The 16,848-nt window shown below is 28.6% G+C and overlaps 6 protein-coding genes across 6 annotated transcripts; 2 read left to right on the top strand and 4 right to left on the bottom strand.

Annotated features, from left to right (window-relative positions):
- Nucleotides 1-340: 340 nt before the first annotated feature.
- On the top strand, nucleotides 341-999 carry OCT59_024298 (uncharacterized protein; the record flags this gene model as incomplete). Its single annotated transcript, XM_066135332.1, has 2 exons — nucleotides 341-472; nucleotides 577-999. 2 exons carry the CDS (start codon nucleotides 341-343, stop codon nucleotides 997-999), a joined length of 555 nt encoding a protein of 184 aa, XP_065991364.1.
- Nucleotides 1,000-4,745: 3,746 nt separating this feature from the next.
- Nucleotides 4,746-6,742, bottom strand: OCT59_024297 (uncharacterized protein; the record flags this gene model as incomplete). The annotated part of the gene is made up of 5 exons (XM_025330223.2): nucleotides 4,746-5,533; nucleotides 5,618-5,978; nucleotides 6,073-6,257; nucleotides 6,349-6,412; nucleotides 6,503-6,742. 5 exons carry the CDS (start codon nucleotides 6,740-6,742, stop codon nucleotides 4,746-4,748), a joined length of 1,638 nt encoding a protein of 545 aa, XP_025182171.2.
- A 1,612-nt stretch (nucleotides 6,743-8,354) lies between these two features.
- OCT59_024296 (uncharacterized protein) lies at nucleotides 8,355-8,798 on the bottom strand (the record flags this gene model as incomplete). Its single annotated transcript, XM_066135331.1, has 1 exon — nucleotides 8,355-8,798. One exon carries the CDS (start codon nucleotides 8,796-8,798, stop codon nucleotides 8,355-8,357), a length of 444 nt encoding a protein of 147 aa, XP_065991363.1.
- A 2,183-nt stretch (nucleotides 8,799-10,981) lies between these two features.
- On the bottom strand, nucleotides 10,982-11,191 carry OCT59_024295 (uncharacterized protein; the record flags this gene model as incomplete). Its single annotated transcript, XM_066135330.1, has 1 exon — nucleotides 10,982-11,191. The coding sequence occupies one exon, from the start codon at nucleotides 11,189-11,191 to the stop codon at nucleotides 10,982-10,984; it is 210 nt and encodes a 69-aa protein (XP_065991362.1).
- A 932-nt stretch (nucleotides 11,192-12,123) lies between these two features.
- OCT59_024294 (uncharacterized protein) lies at nucleotides 12,124-12,474 on the bottom strand (the record flags this gene model as incomplete). Its single annotated transcript, XM_066135329.1, has 1 exon — nucleotides 12,124-12,474. One exon carries the CDS (start codon nucleotides 12,472-12,474, stop codon nucleotides 12,124-12,126), a length of 351 nt encoding a protein of 116 aa, XP_065991361.1.
- Nucleotides 12,475-15,081: 2,607 nt separating this feature from the next.
- OCT59_024293 (uncharacterized protein) lies at nucleotides 15,082-15,650 on the top strand (the record flags this gene model as incomplete). Its single annotated transcript, XM_025309167.2, has 2 exons — nucleotides 15,082-15,249; nucleotides 15,318-15,650. 2 exons carry the CDS (start codon nucleotides 15,082-15,084, stop codon nucleotides 15,648-15,650), a joined length of 501 nt encoding a protein of 166 aa, XP_025182170.2.
- Nucleotides 15,651-16,848: the final 1,198 nt, after the last annotated feature.

The raw sequence follows: 16,848 nt of genomic DNA, 5'->3' as shown, positions 1-16,848 counted from the left end.
AATCTCACTTTAAAAAACATATCTTCTCCCGTAGGCTGGGTATTTCCTTCACCGAGACGCTCCATGCTCGCGACGGTACTTCAATTCTGAAGTTAGGAAATAGACATATGTATAGAAAACGGCTCAGCAATTTCTCCATCACTCCGAGCACGAACTCTAAAGTGCAGAAAAAACAAGATATCTTTTTAAACGCGCGTGTAGACGAATTTTCAACAAATCATGACATATCCGTCGTGACAAACCAGCTGAACAACTTGCTACAGCGCAGAAATATCAATTCCTATTTCTGAAATCCCATATTAACAAATCAGTGAAATACTTGAAATACGCCAAAGGATTTATGTTACCTGAGGCAAAATATTATAAATTATTAGTCCCCCTTTTTGCTAAACCTGATTCCCTACAACCTCTCACTACTTCTGAGAAGGTTACGATTGACACGATCCCATCTTCTACGGACATAATCCACACGGTGGAACCTTTCAACCCCATTTCCAATATGTTTATCCCCTTGAAATAGAAACATTATCCCAGAAGTACCTCTTTATACGAATAAGGGTGATTTTATATCTCCAGGATCTAGTGAATGGTTTACATATATGTACGAATTGGAAAAAAAGTTTACCCCGAGAACGTATCTTAAGTCCAGCTGAACAAAAAAAGTTACGCTGTGAGCAACGTCAGCGTGAAGAGATTATTCAACAAGAAAAGGCAGAAGCTGATTACCATAGAACGACCGTTACAAAAGTTGATCGTCGGTCGAATGAAAAGAATTATCTCACTAGTAAGACCAACACATTCCACAACGAAATGACTGAACATTCGCAACACTACATAAACGCCAAAGACATTGAACATCAATGTCAAATCCAAATTAAAAAGAAATGTATCAGTTTATCAAAGGTTTTGATTTCACTAGAAGATCCAAACAAGTTGGCTGACTTGTCCCTCTTCGCAAAGGTGCTTCACAAGATACATCCGATGATACCAAAGAGGTAGAACATAGACCTAACAAGCACGATGCTGCGCGATCTACTAATATAGTGACCTCTGACGCTATAAACGCCCTGCCTTAAACGGTGACTCAACAGAAGCAGGAACTTCAAACTCAAAACATTAATTTTACTTTATTTTTTATATCCATTAACGAGTCAAATTACATTTTTACGAGTAGTCATGATAGCTACACCTTTTTTTTTCTGCAATAGTAGTTTTTCCCCATTAAACAGCAACAATTTAGGATAGTGTGAATCATTCCAAATCTGACAGTATTTACAGTTGGCAGCCTTTTGGTCGAAAGAAAAATACGGATCATTAATTTTTTTATATTTTTTTGGTTGTGATGCTGTTCCTTACTGGTCGTAGTATTGAACAGGAAGGTTCCTATAGATACAAGTGAGGGTCTGTTGTTATAGTATGTACGTGGTATATCTGTATTTTCTTACGTTGTACCCAAATTACTTCCTGCTTGACATATAATAAATAAATAAATAAATAAAGTTTTTATTAATGTATTAGTAATGATTTATCATTTATTATATATAATCAATAAAGCTATTCAATAAATGTAAAAAAATACAGTGTGATCCTATAAGGATATATAATAAAATAAATTGTATGTGTTAACGCGATGCGTCCTTTTAATTTTACATGTTATTTAGTATACGAAAAAGTATCAGTCTTATTTAACAATAAAAAATGCTTATAATATTATAATTGAAGCAATTAGCTTATGTAATTAAATTTATCGAGATATCATAGATATCATTGATCATCACAGTTCTGCCGTGATTATCAATAATATCTACGGCTTTTTGTGAAATAACTAGTTTATACCACGAAAGACTATACAATTTTTAACTACCGATAAACTACGGAAAAAAAAATTAAGCGTAGTAACTCTGAGATGAAAATTATAGACTATAGTAGTACTATAGTATTATCTATATGCCCACGATAAAAAAATGTATTTTTTTTGTAGCCAGAAATCATAAACTTTATAGCTATATTACTTTGTAGTACCGCACTACTGCGACATTTATTTGCTTACGCGTAACTCATGTAAGGTGACACAAAGTGGTAAAAATGGTTTTCATAGTCCGGCTGGATCAGTTCGTTAAGTTAAAAAAAATTTTTTTTTATAATATTACTATGCCGGGTGAGAATTTTTTAAAAATTGAAAAAAAATTTCGCATATAAAATTTTTGAAAAAAAAAATTAAAAGCCGGGTTGCCGGGTTATTGATGAAATTTTTATATTATGAAAACCATAAAATCAAGTTTGTATGGCCTAACTATAAATAGTAAATTTATGCATAAAATAAATTGGGTTTAATAAAATTTGAGTGCTGAGATTTAATAATAATTAAGTAACCGAAAATAAGTTTAGTTATAGTAAAACGCGATTCTTTTTTGACCCTGAACTATATAAACATATATAAATACACTACCTTCTCCTTAGAATTTTTCTCAAAACGCACTATAATAAAACGCGACTCTTTTTTCACTCTGAACTCTCTGAACTATAGTAAGTAATACACGCGTATAAACGTATATAAATACACTACTTTTTCATCCCTTCTCCTTAGAATTTTTCTCAAAACGCGATTATCAATCTATAGTAAATCGCGACTCTTTTTTCACTCTGAACTCTCTGAACTATAGTAAGTAATACACGCGTATAAACGTATATAAATACACTACTTTTTCATCCCTTCTCCTTAGAATTTTTCTCAAAACGCGATTATCAATCTATAGTAAAACGCGACTCTTTTTTCACTCTGAACTCTCTGAACTATAGTAAGTAATACACGCACGTATAAACGTATATAAATACACTGCTTTTTCATCCTGACTCTTCTTTGACTCTGAACTGTAGTAATACACGCACGTATAAACGCCTCCATTATGGACAACAAAAGATATGAAAATACTTTGATAAAAATCCAAAAGAATGGTCATTAGTTGACTTCGATGGTTGGATGTTAAACAACATCAAATATTGTCAGAAATCACTAACACAAAGACTTTTCTATAATATCTTGGCAAAGTTCTTCAGGAATTGTCATCAAGACGCAAAATTAAAATAGCACGAGAATTAATGGTATCTAAAAAAGTAAGTTATTTGTTGTAGTGCAAGTTTTTAATTGGGGTCTACTGATTCTGGAGGTGGAATCAGTTATGTACTTTCCCTAATTAAACTTACACTTTGAACCAAGTTTTTGGGCGAAGGAAGTATTCTCCTGGCCGTTACTGGCTTGCCCTAGATGAAGGAGTATTCTCCTGGCCGTTACTGGCTTGTCTTTGGTGAAGGAGTATTCTCCTGGTCATTACTAGCTTGCCCAGGGTGAAGGAGTATTCTTCTGGCCGTTACTGGCTTGCCCTGGGTGAAGGAGTATTCTCCTGGCTGTTACTGGCATGCCCTGGATGAAGGAGGTTTTCTCTCTTGTACTTATTACTTACTGTAACTCACGCTTTTTTTCTCAATTTTCTAGGAAGATCTAAAGACAGCAAATTTACTTTGGGTAACACCAAAGGAATCAAAAAAGATTAATGAAAATAAAATTGAAGAAGAGAAGCGAACTTTGAGCTTGAAAGAACGGAAACTTACTTTGAGAGAACGAGCAGCCAAAGTTCGCTCCTTAGAACTTCATAACATCTAATTAGAAAATGAATTTGGTTTAGGTTCGGAGGGAGGGAGGGAAGGATAAACGTCATATTCTCAAAAACTTTATTATTTTCTTTTGCAATAAATAAATAAATAAATTACTGCGTTTGCTAATCATTGCATTAAATTATATATAAGAACGAATATATTCAAAGTATAATTTTTATTAATTACATGCGAAAAAATAAATACAAAGAGTGTGGAAATTTTATGTTCAAAAGCCTTATTGATATTTATATTCGAAAGTACAAGAAGTGAGAATTGCTACATAGAAATATAGAATGTGACCGCGCGGTCAACTACTCCCAAGCGCACCCAAAAAATTCTGCGAATCATGTGATCAAAATTATTTATCACACTCCTTCACTTTCTCATTTTTATTGTCGTTTCTAATCTATTTTTTTTATTATTCAATATTATTTATAATTGGGGTAATATTTGATTATACTGTATAATATTTTGGAAGTGACAGAGTATGGTGAGTGTAGGGGCTATACTTCAATAGTTTGAATAATTTTTCAATGTATGAATAAAGTAAATGACGATAAATGAGTGGTGATAAGACGTCGGAATGAAATTTATATAAATATTCACAAAAGAATTTTTCAAAAATTATGTAGAAAAATAAACAAAAAGCCAAATTTTGAATTTATTCTTTTTTTTTTTATAATCAAGTAAAGAAATAATACATTGTAAAAAAAAAAAAATTTTAAATAATAAGTATAGAACAATTTCATCAAAATTTTTCGCAAAAAATGATAGTAATTTCGTGATATACATTAATAATTATTTTTTCCTTACATATAAAATTACGAAACTAACAATATTAATTTGTACATAATATTTTTTTTTTTGATTTTTATAATTACAAATCAAAATTTTATTTATATGCTTCAGCTTGATTAAATTCTATTTTATTTATAATTGCTCGATCAACCAAAGTTAACGAATGAAATTACTATTATTTTATTAATATAGTAAATAAGTATTATATTATAATATATCGTATATATGATTCTACTTGTTTAATCATAGAAAATATTTATATCCTAATAATCAAAAAAAAAAAAAAAAAAGAATCATATCAAATTCTTGAATTCTTCTAATTTATTTTGAGCGTCTTCATCACCTTGTTCAGCAGCTTTTTCAAACCAATAAATTGCTTGATCTATATTTTTCAAAGCTCCATCTCCATTTACATACATTGTAGCTAAATTATATTGAGCTGTAATATTTCCTAAATTTGCTGCCTTTTGATATAATTCACATGCTTTTTGTTTATCAATATTAGTTCCAACTCCATAATCATAACAATATCCTAAATTATTTATACCAGACGTATTACCCAAACTTGCAGCTTTTTGATATAATTCAAATGCTTTTTCTTTATTGACGTTAACTCCAATTCCTTCATCATAACAATTTCCTAAATTGTCCAACCCAATTGAATTTCCTAAATTTGCTGCTTTTTCATATAATTCAAATGCTTTTTGTCTATCAACATTAACTACAATTCCAAAATAATTAAATTCTCCAAGCAAAACGATAGAATCTGAATTATCCTGATGATTTATTAACCAATCATAAATATCTTGTGAATTTACGTTATGATCATTAAAACAATTAAGAATTGCCTCTTTTACTTTATCTTTTTCTATATTGGTAAGTAAAGTAAATATTTCATGAATCATCAGATTAAAATTATTTTCATCAAACGACATCGAAGGTTCTATTTCGTTTAAATTTATCTTATCAAAATTTTGAATAACTTGATGTTCACTTAATAATTGATTTGAAATAATTATATTTAATTTAGTAATAACTTCATTGATAGTTGGTCGATTATCTGGCTCATTATCCCAACATTCTATTAAAAACATTTAAATATATTAAGTATATTAATATAATTTAAAATTAACCAAAAACAACATTATTAATATATTATATTTACCAGTATAAAGTTTTAAATAATCTTCGGGGGTATTAGGAATAGGTTTCTCTCTAAGACCCTGTAATATTTCTAAAGCCAGATCAAGATCGGATGTATTGAAAAGTTCATTACAAAAAGGTGGGCGACCACTAGATAGTTCCCATAAGAGTATACCAATGCTATAAATATCACTCTTTTTATTTAAAGAGTATGTTTGCAATTGATAATAATTGTATCTTATTTGATCAAAAACTTTTGGATCAACGTAAACAACCATATCAAATAATTTTGATTGAAGATTGAACGATTCTTCAATTCTTTTTGATAATCCGAAATCTGATAATTTGATAATACCTTGATGAACTAATACATTGTTAGGGTTCTATAATTATAAATGATGAATAAATTAATTAAATTCAAGTGAATAAATTATAAATTATTCATGAATAGAAGTATATTATAAATTAATTAATTACCAAATCACGATGCGTTATTCCTTCATCATGTAAACATAATACAGCACGAGCCAATTGAAGTGCCAGATTTAACTTATCATTCCAAGTGAGTTTATCAAAATGTTCTTTTAAATAATTACGAAGGGTACCATCATCAGCATATTCCATTACCAATTGATACTTTTTTGAATTATCATTTCGATTTTCTTTTAAAAGAAGAAAAAACAAAAATAATTAAATTTTTAATATTTTACTGAGAATAAAAAAACAAATATCATCAAAAACTATTTATCATACTTGTTGTAACGCCACAAAAATGAATAATATTCTCATAAGATTTCATTTGGCGATGAAGTTTAAGCTAATCATAAAACAGAATTTAAATTAAAAAATGAAATAATAATATCGTAAAGACCAAAATATATATAAAATTAATAAATATTATAATTACTTCATTAACAATTTCTTTAACTGTGACATTATCAAAATTAAAAAAATTTTTCAATACTTTACAAGAATTTCTATAGTTTGCACGATAAACTTTTCCGAACCTTCCGAAACCAATTTCTTGAATATTATAAAAATGATTATATTCATAATATTTAAGGTAATTTTTTGTAATAGCTTCATCAATCCAATTAATCATCTCATTTGAATTATCAATAACTTCAGGTTCAATTTTGTTAGACATTTTTGGGTGCAGAAAAATTTTTTATTGAAAAAATAAAATTTTTATGCCTCGTGAGCTTACTTACATATAAAGATTGTGTCACCAAAACATTAATAGCACATGCATGGATCGTAATTGTCGATCACTTTATGATTTAATATTTATTTACTGCTGTTATGATGTCATCGTCCCTTGAGGACTGAAATTTGTAGTCGTCGTATGAGTTTGACATCTTTTCAATTGTAAAGTTGAATATTATTTTATCCTTAATGTTTTTATGATATTCACGTCTTATTAAATTTTTTTATGGGTTTTACCCTTTGTATATATTAAACATTCTATTCTTTTTACAATTATCACAAAAACATTGTGTGTGACCTAACTCACTCATTATCATTCATTTTCTATTACAAAAAATATACCGTCCCAATTTTTCAGCAGATCTTTTATCACAATTGATAAAATAAATTAAAATATATTCTATCTGAAATTATAACCATTTTATTTTTAAAATTAACATAATTGCTATGTTAATTTACACTAAAAAATTTTTAAAATGTTTCTCTTTTTGAAATTACAAAATTTCAAAAAATTAAATTTTTGTAATTTTTGAAATTGAAATTGTGAAATTTTTGAAAATCCTATTATGCCATTATACCAAAATGTCTTTTATAGTATAAATTGACAATTGCACCAGCTTCCAAATAAGAAATAGGAGTGATACCAGTTTCTAAATTTGGAACATTAATTTGGGTTTGAAACATGGGAAATGAGAAATATCGAATGAAATGAAATCTACAAATATCGATGTAATGTTTGTTTTTTTTTTGAATAAAGGAAATAAGGGTTTTAAAAAACATATTTATTCAAACATAATATTTTTATATATAGTAACAGAAAATAGCCAATGAAATCCGCAACTTTCTTTTTAATTTAAAAGATTATGAATAACTTTATTGCAATGGTAAAAAATATATTTTTGTTGTTCGATTAAATAAATAAAAATATTTTGTTTAAAATTTTTTCTAATAAACTATAATATTTAAACATTTCAAAAGAGAATTAGTATTTCGCGATTAGAGGTTGTGATGAATAAAATGGGTGATCACGTAAAAATGCACTTTTCAAGGAAAATCCCGGATCAATCCGTACGTGGATCAAAGCACTATCCGACTATCCGTAGCACCAAAATTAAAATTTCAAATATGATTTCAAAATTTACAAATTGATGATCTTTTGATGAAAAGAAGTTCTAAAAGAAAAAGAAAATTAATTACATTCTTATACCAAATTGTGAATTTTGATTAATTTAAGTCTTTGTAAACTAGTATAAATATAGTGAAATAAAAAATTTCCAAAGAATTTGTTAAGAATTTATTTTCCTTATATATAGATTTACAAAATATCTATCATCTTTTATTTATTTATTTTAAAAGCTTAATTACTTATATAAATTATTTCTTAATGTTTTGATATAGACTACATAGATTTTAGATGGTAATTCTAACAACTATTTTTAACTATTGATAGACATATAACAAATTAATAATATCATAATTCAGACTTTATATTTCTCATAGATTTTTAAAGCATATTTATATCTTATGAAAGTTGCTGGTGTCACAATTTATTTTCAACAATATTCACTAGCCACCATATTTTGGTCTATAAATTCATTAAAAATTTCCGTGTATTCTTCATCATTGACATCACCACCATCACCACCATCATCAGTGTTCCTATTTGTGACAATTTGTCTCGTTGCCAATCTTTCCATTACCACACCAGCCATTAATGATTTTGGTTCGATAATAAATGGTGAATTGGACGTTAACTTTATCAAATCAAAATTCGACTTATTAAGTAATGTCATATCTCTTTCAACCATACTCATTAGTTTTTTTTCATTGTGTAATCTAAACCATGGAATTTTTTCTTCATCCTTCATTTTGGCCCATACACGTGATGCTAATTCCATTGCTAGTGGGCGTTCGATTCTTTCTGTTTCACAAAGAACATCACGATATATTTCAGCAAAACACAAAAAAGCATTTTGGGACATTCTTCTAGCGGTCATTTTTAATCTCTTTAAAATAATGTCACGTCAAAAAAAAATAATGTTTAATGTAGTTTTTGTAGTTAATTATTTTTTTAATAAAATTTTTTGAATGATTATCGTTCGAAACTTACCTGCTTTTATTCATTTTCTCCAAGTACTCTCATATAAAATATTTCCAAAAGAACATAAAAAAATAAAAATTATTCTCTCCTTGAAACGCATTTAGAACTGAAAGGGTTCTTTCTTAATTCTCTCCTTGAAACGCATTTAGAATTGAAAAGATTCTTTCTTTTCTTCTTTTCGAAAAGTACTAAGAACCTCATTTTTTTTAATTCCGAAACACATTCAATGCCATAAATTCTTTCAAAAAAAAAAAACACGGAGTTTAAAATACTTACATACATGCTTACATCAAATGACGTTATATAATTTATTTATTGGAATTTTATCTAGTAAATGACAGATAAGAAGAAGAAAGCAACTTCTTTAAGAATTAATTGTATGCGTTTTTTAATTTATTTTGCACGTGAATCATCTTTTTATTGTTCATTTGTTTAGCTAAAAAAGATAGATTAATACATTTTTTTTATCTTATAACGATAATTATTTACATATTCATTTTTTTTTATTTTATTTGTTATTGTTATTATTCGATTTCATGACATCTGTAGAATTTATATAAATTTGACTTGCCCATCATTGCCTTATCTAAATTATCTGTGGCGGATGTGGCTTGCTTACTTCTATACATATCAATATTAAGTTACTCGGATCTTGGATGTGGCTGGAATAGAAACCGATTCAATATTTTAATCCGGACACTCGGTCAAATTAAAGCCGCACAAACCGTATAAACATTTTTCATATGAATTTATGCAAGTGATCATTATCTTAGATCATCTTATATGCATAATATACATTGTTTGATTGTTTCTTAAAAAAAAATTTTGGTGTAACGGATGATTTTATTTTCAATTTCTGCGTAGGAATCAAAAAAAAAAAAATAAAAAATAAACGAAATAAAAGATAACTTTACTGCATAAATACAGATTAGTTGTTTAAATGTTCCTTCATGTATTCAATATACGAGTACATTTCTTCATTTACCATCTAAATTTTTTGAAGAAAGACTTCTTGGTTACTAACGACCGTGACCATATAACGCTCATAATGGACATAAAGATGCATAAACGCCGATGCTAATATTTTTTCGATTTTTTTTTTAAACTTTACCATATTTGGTTACTGTACATCTTTATCTTGTTGTATGACAATATTATTGTACTGTAAGATTGTACTGTAAGATTTAAACAAAAATTTATAAAGAACAATGATATCATTTTTTTATTTACTGTATTATTTTTCAAATAGATTTTTTTTTATTATCTTCTAATTAACTCCGATTAAGTTAATTAACCAAACAATACAATCTTTCAATTTCCCATCCTAAAAAAGTAAAAATAAATGATAGTTGTTTATTTATCTTGGTTATCAAAATATTATAAAATGTAACTATTATATCCAACAATCCATGATCTTATGGATCATATACTCCGATGTAGTATTTATTTATAGAACATTTCTTTTTTCAGATTATAATAAGAAGTACAATGAAAATATTTTTATGACTTAATTTAAATAAAATGACGTATTTATAGTAAAAGTTTTGTGACAAATTTTAAATAATCAATTAGAAACGTAAAAATATGGTTATTATTTACCTCGCGAAAGAAGTGAAATAAACGATTGTCAACCAATTTTTCTTTGTTATTAAATAAATTGAAGTTTTATGTTGAATTCTTATTTGTTTTCTTCTTTAAGAATTATTTTTATAAATTATGGAACGCAATAAGTCGATGACTCTCCAAAATTACAATAAAATAAAATATTTTTTTTTTATGTTATACATACTTTATAGCAAATTTACAAAAAAAATTTTGAACGTTGAATTCCAAATCTCATCTCAGGAGAATCTGTAATAATAGCTGAAAAGTTAAATTAATTCATAAAATATTACGAAATGAAATGATCCGATAAAAATTGAAAATGCAACAATTCAAAAAATTAATTTCCGTCTAACGGAAACGTATTCGAAAACTAGCCAATAGTTCTTCACTTGACTAAATTGATCTTCAACCCTTTTCCAACGAAAAAAAAAAAATTTTGACCTTACTTTCAATTTTGTTTACTCAATTGAACTTTTATTCGTTATCAGAGTCGTCCCTTCCTCCCTGAATTGTCACTACGCACTTTTTGTTCCCGTTCAATTTTTCGCTTTCAGAATCCACAACCTTTTCTTTTGCCTTATCTTTATTGCTTGTATCTACTTTTCCACCAATTACACTAATTCGATTACTAAATTCAGAGTTTAATTGATTGTATTTTTCAATCACTTCTTTACTTCTTGGCATTGTTGAAACCGTAGGACTCGTTATTCGTTAACGCGTCTACGAAGGATGTGCGTTGTTGTTGTGTGTATTTCGGTATCTCATCTTCTTGAAACTCCCATCTTTTCCTATAAGTTCGTTTTGGTCTTTTATCTGCAACCAATTACATAATCCTTCGTTCATTGCTGAATCATAAGTGACCTTGAATAATTTTTATTCATTATTAAATACATTAAAATATATTTCATTTTGTTAATTTAATGATTTTAGCGAAGTGGCCTCCGTATTTTCTTATGTAGTCTTTAATAATTGTATATTCTTTTTTTCGTTTTCTTGATCGTTCAGCTTTGTAACCGATTGATAACTATATCTTTTCTTTATGTCTCTTGAAGAAATCTTTGCGTCAAACATCCTAAAAAAATATAACCGTTTATTTCTCGAAATTGTTATATTGGCTCCACCTTTTATTAAAATTGCTTCCATATCTCTTGTTAGGCGGATTCTGGTCTGAGCAGTCTTATATTTGTAATTGCGTTTGATTGTTAGATGTTCTGCGTAACCCACTTGTTTTTCATGGATTTCGTCATCTTTCCAATATGATAGAATCTTAAGTCACGTGAAATCTAAATAGTTAACGTCGGTAGTTGGACCTTGGTGATCTTTCTATTTTGCGATGTTTGTGTTACGCCACTTGTTAGACTTGCTATTTTTCGTTTCATTTTTCTTTACTGATTCTAAATTTTTAATTTTTGCTTCTAATTCAGATATAATGACCTCGTACTTCTTAACTAACTCCTTATTTTCCGATATTATTTGTTCTTTGTCTACTGTATCATTATTTGATTGGTTCATCTGTTTTTTTTTCTATTTCCAATTTTGTAATCGTCTCCATGTGTTTCTTTATTTTCTCTTGATGTAGCAAGTTACCTAACTTTCTAAATTGCATAATTTCTCTTTCAGCTCACGTGACTGTGAATTTTTGCTGCGGTCATTGAGGGAACTTGGGAGAGCAATTCTTCTAAGAAAGTTCGTAAAAGTTTACAAACACTCCATTCTAATAAGAAAAACAATATAAACATAGCTTTAGACGGTCTAGGAATATCTTGTTCTATGAGAGCTTTTTCCGTTATATTTTCAACCGGTATACTTGGGAAAGCCTTATTGTTAATGTCTTGAAATTCCTCTAGTGTGTTTATTTTGTATACGTCCAATAAAAAGTTCTTTTCAATATCCTCGAACCCTTTCATAAACTCCTTCATAAAGTTGTTTGTGACTTCTTCCGACGTTGTAAACATATTTTCTGACATTTTGTGATATTAATTTTTATATGTTTTTCCAAAAATTTTGTTTTATCCCTTCCGTGAAAATTTTGTTTTTTTTTGGCCATCGAACTATACATCATTTTAGCTAATTTTTATTCAGTAAAGATTAATATTATTATATCCTTAATAAATTCTATTAAAATGTTAATATATCATACACTTACTTTGATCAAATTTATTAGTGAACAGTCAAAAATGAGCCCTAATAAAATTTCAATCTTGCGTCTAATCAATTTTCCCACCATCTAACCAATTTTTCCAGTGTTAAAAGGCGCGTTATTATTTTGGCATTTTTTAAGGAAAAAGCTTAATCGATATCACATGGTTCTGTAAGTCAATTTTAATTTCCGAGGGCGCAGCAGGGGTTTTTGCCAAATTTCATAAATCTGCCGCAATATGTCGGTATATGCGACGTAGTGTATGCTTGTTTTAAGAATCCAAGTTACACCAAACCTAACCAAGGTTTAATTAAGTTTTACAAGTTTGCATAAGAATTGATAATAATATGTTTGTTAAAATTTTTTGAGATTTATTTATAATAATTAATCATTACACAGTACAACTATATGTAAATTTTAAAAAAAATACACAAAACTGAATATAAAACCCATAAAAAAAGCAACCATCCACCGATTTAAATGACTTAAAAAACATACAAAGTAATCGTAAGTGTGCCACATGTAAATACTGTCAGGTGTAAAATGGTAGATTAAACTATTGACTATTGAATTGTTTGTTTATTAAATTGAAAAAAAGTGATAACTATATTTTAATTTTTATTTCCCAGAGGAAACCAATTACAGAACAGTCTACAAGAAGTTATATAAAATAGTTCGTAAAGTAGAACAAAAAGAACCGATAATAAGCTGCCTAAAACGACATTCTTCTGGTGAAAAAATAGGAAGAGGTAAAAATTATTTTACGACAATTTTTAAATCAACTTTTTTTATGCTATTAACAGTTAACCTTAAAACGTTAATAATGATTTGTGGTTATGCAGATATGCAAGTATGACAAGAATGACGTCAAATTACCGGCGTCACTTTTATCCACAGAAATGATATTCACATCAATTTTTCAACGCCTCCATTTTAAGAGTTTAAGCCACCCAGCCTTACAATCCAGCCCTAGTAAGATTTATAGATGATTATTGATATTCACCAATTTTAACAACTCTCTTTAAGGATTTAAGCCTCTCAGCCTCACAATCCAGCCCTAATGAGATTTATAGATGATTATTGATATTCTCCAATTTTTTAACAACTTATTTTAAGGAATTTAAGCCATGATCCAACCTAATGTTATTTAACGACTCACTTTAAGAATTTAAGCCTCCTCAGTAGAGTATGTAACCGTTATTCGTTAAAAAATGGACATCTACAGGTATTTATTGCCCGTTGGCAGAAATTTTATAGTGCTGGCGGAATAATGTTAAATTTTTTTTCCTTTTTTGAATATTATAGTTACACGATATCCTAAAAAGGAAATTTCGTTTTAGGAAAATGCTTTGTGGAACGGCTATCACCAAAAAAGAATGATCGACTTACTGAGTCATAATTCTGGTTGGAATTATAAAATCAGGATCAACTGATGCAAATCTACCGGTTATGCCTTACAGTGTCCGGTCTGATGATCCTTCTGAGTCCAGTCATGTCAATTTTTAGTACAGTCATGTGGATTTGGGTCCGGACCCTCGGACCATGCGGTCCGATGATCCACTTAAATTCACTTGGGTCCGATTAATTATAAAGCTTGATCTTGATCTACACTGGGCTTTTTTTTTGCCATTCGCTTTATAATGAGTCATTAAAAAAAAATTTTTTTTAATTTAATGAGATATTAATATTATGCCATAATGAATAATTATAATGTCATTAATATTATATAATTAATAATTTTAATTAATAATTTCAAATTTGTAAGCCTTCCAAATGAAATTTGCAAAGTATTTCTTTCAATTTTTCATGTATTTGATTTTATAAAGAAAAACATGGATGTAATTGACATTACTGAAAATAATAAAAATAATATTACAACTAATTCACTAATAGTAATACCAAATGTTAGTTATAAAATTTTCATGTTAATATTAATATTAATGTTATTTTATAATAATATTAAATACTATCAGTCGTGTAAATTTAGTTCAGTCCGATTGATCAACATCACAGGACTCGGCACAATTAACTTAGTCTGATGGTAGCGAAGTCTGATCAAAGTAAAAATTCGGTCCGCATCAAAATTCACATGACTGTGCTAAAAACTGACATGACTGGACTCAGAAAGATCATCGGACCGGACTCAGTAAGGATATACTCCAAATCTACTCTCCAGCCTTATTAATGATGTAATGATATTCATGAGATTGATTGTATCGATAATCAAAACATTCTACAAGAATTTCTATCATATTTTTTTTTACATGCAAACGTTAAAATGCTTTCAATAAGACTCCTACAGTTATAAATACATGCTTCAATCGCACTTCGGGTTCTCTATTCTCTATAATTCCTAATAACATTTAATTTGTTACATTTACATTTATTATTACTTTCATTTATTATTAATTACTTTCTTACTTTCTGTATCATAATGGCCAAGAAACTATCTAATGTAATTACTTTAGTGATTGTTTTTGCCATCCTCGTAACTGGTACATCCTCAGAACTGATGCGTCGTGCTCAACATATCAACAAGGAAGGTTTGGCACTTATTGAGAGATTTGAAGGTTTCAGCCCTAATTTTTACAAGGATCCAGTGGTAAGTTTTTTTTTTATTGATGAAATTACAAAATTAAATATGAATCACATCATTTACTACGACACCAGGGAATCAAAACTATTGGTTATGGTCATGCTTATCATGTCAATGATTGTAGTAAAATCCGCCCTCCCATCAGTCGCGCTGAAGGAGAAGCATTGCTCAAAAAGGATTTAGCCAGATTCGAAAAATGCGTTGAGTCACTCACTCGGGTTAAACTAAATTCTAATCAGTTCTCTGCCTTGTGTTCATTTACCTTCAACATTGGCTGTGGTGCTTATCAAAAATCTACGTTACGTAGAAAGCTTAACGCTGGAGACACCAAAGGTGCTTCCTTGGAGTATAGGAAATGGGTTTATGGTGGTGGCAAACCATTACCCGGTTTGGTGAAACGCCGTTAACAGTGTTGGCACTTTGCCGTTTGGCCGGGGTTGGCCATTTGGCCGTTTGGCCAGTTTGGTCGGCCAAACTGGCCAAAAAAATCTTTGGCCGTGGCCAAATGCCAATACAGCCTTAATAAAGTATTAGTATTTTGTTATTTGGCCAAAATTTGGCCGGGGTTGGCCATTGGCCGTTTTGCCATTTTGGCCGGCCAAATCGGCCAAAAAAATTCTTGGCCGCGGCCAAATGCCAACACTGCCGTAAAGCTGAAAGGGCTTTGTTTTGCAAGAGTGGTGGTTGTTAAAAGCATTGTATACGTGTGTATTTACTTCATTGTATTTCTAGTTTTTACTAGTAAAGTAGTCAAATAAATTACTTGAAAAAAAAATAAAGTTTTTATAAATTTGAACGTAAACTATAAATTGAGTCGTGAATTTTTATATGATATGCCGTAATAATTATCAATAAATATTTATAAGATCCCATTTTAATATATGTTCCCAAATTTTACTTTCTTTCATTTATAAATCATCAATTAGTGAAATCAAAGATAGGAAGCGAGAAGATTTAAATAATTTTAAGCGATTTAGTCGGATTTATTACGAAATCCTGACGACATTCATTATCCTGAGTCCTGACACTTACTATCCTGGCACATTTTTTTTTAATTTTATTTGTTAGATGTAGTAATAATTAATCTTTTTATTAATATGTAATAACTTTTTAAAATATATCGTAAAATTAAAGTTTTTATTGCGAAATTAATATATTTTTTTAAACTTTAACAAAAATGCAAAAATAAATGTTTTGAAAAATTAATGTTTTTATTAATGTTTAATAATACATTGCGATAATCAAGTAATAATTAAATATTTTTTTATTAATATGCAAAGTTTTTAAAATACTTTGCAAAAAAATTAATGCTTTTATTTCATAAATTAATATTTTTATTATTAATGTTTAATAATTTTAATAATACATCGTTAACAATTAATATTTTTACATCTTTCATCTTTCAATCTTTCATGTGCCAATGTAACTATTTTAACTACTTTTTCCGTTACGGAAATATTTGATAATACACAATACACTTTTATATCGCAACACGTTATACTATGTTGTGCCACGTGTAAGGTAAAATAACCAAGGCGATATCAGATATGGCGTAGTAATTTATTAACAATTTAACTACAAATAATATTAGAAATGAAGAAACGC

Source organism: Rhizophagus irregularis, chromosome 4 (assembly GCF_026210795.1).
Source record: "Rhizophagus irregularis chromosome 4, complete sequence".
NCBI classification, from domain to species: Eukaryota; Fungi; Glomeromycota; class Glomeromycetes; order Glomerales; family Glomeraceae; genus Rhizophagus; species Rhizophagus irregularis.
Note: the sequence above shows the minus strand (reverse complement) of the source record. Positions and strands in the feature narration are given on the sequence as shown.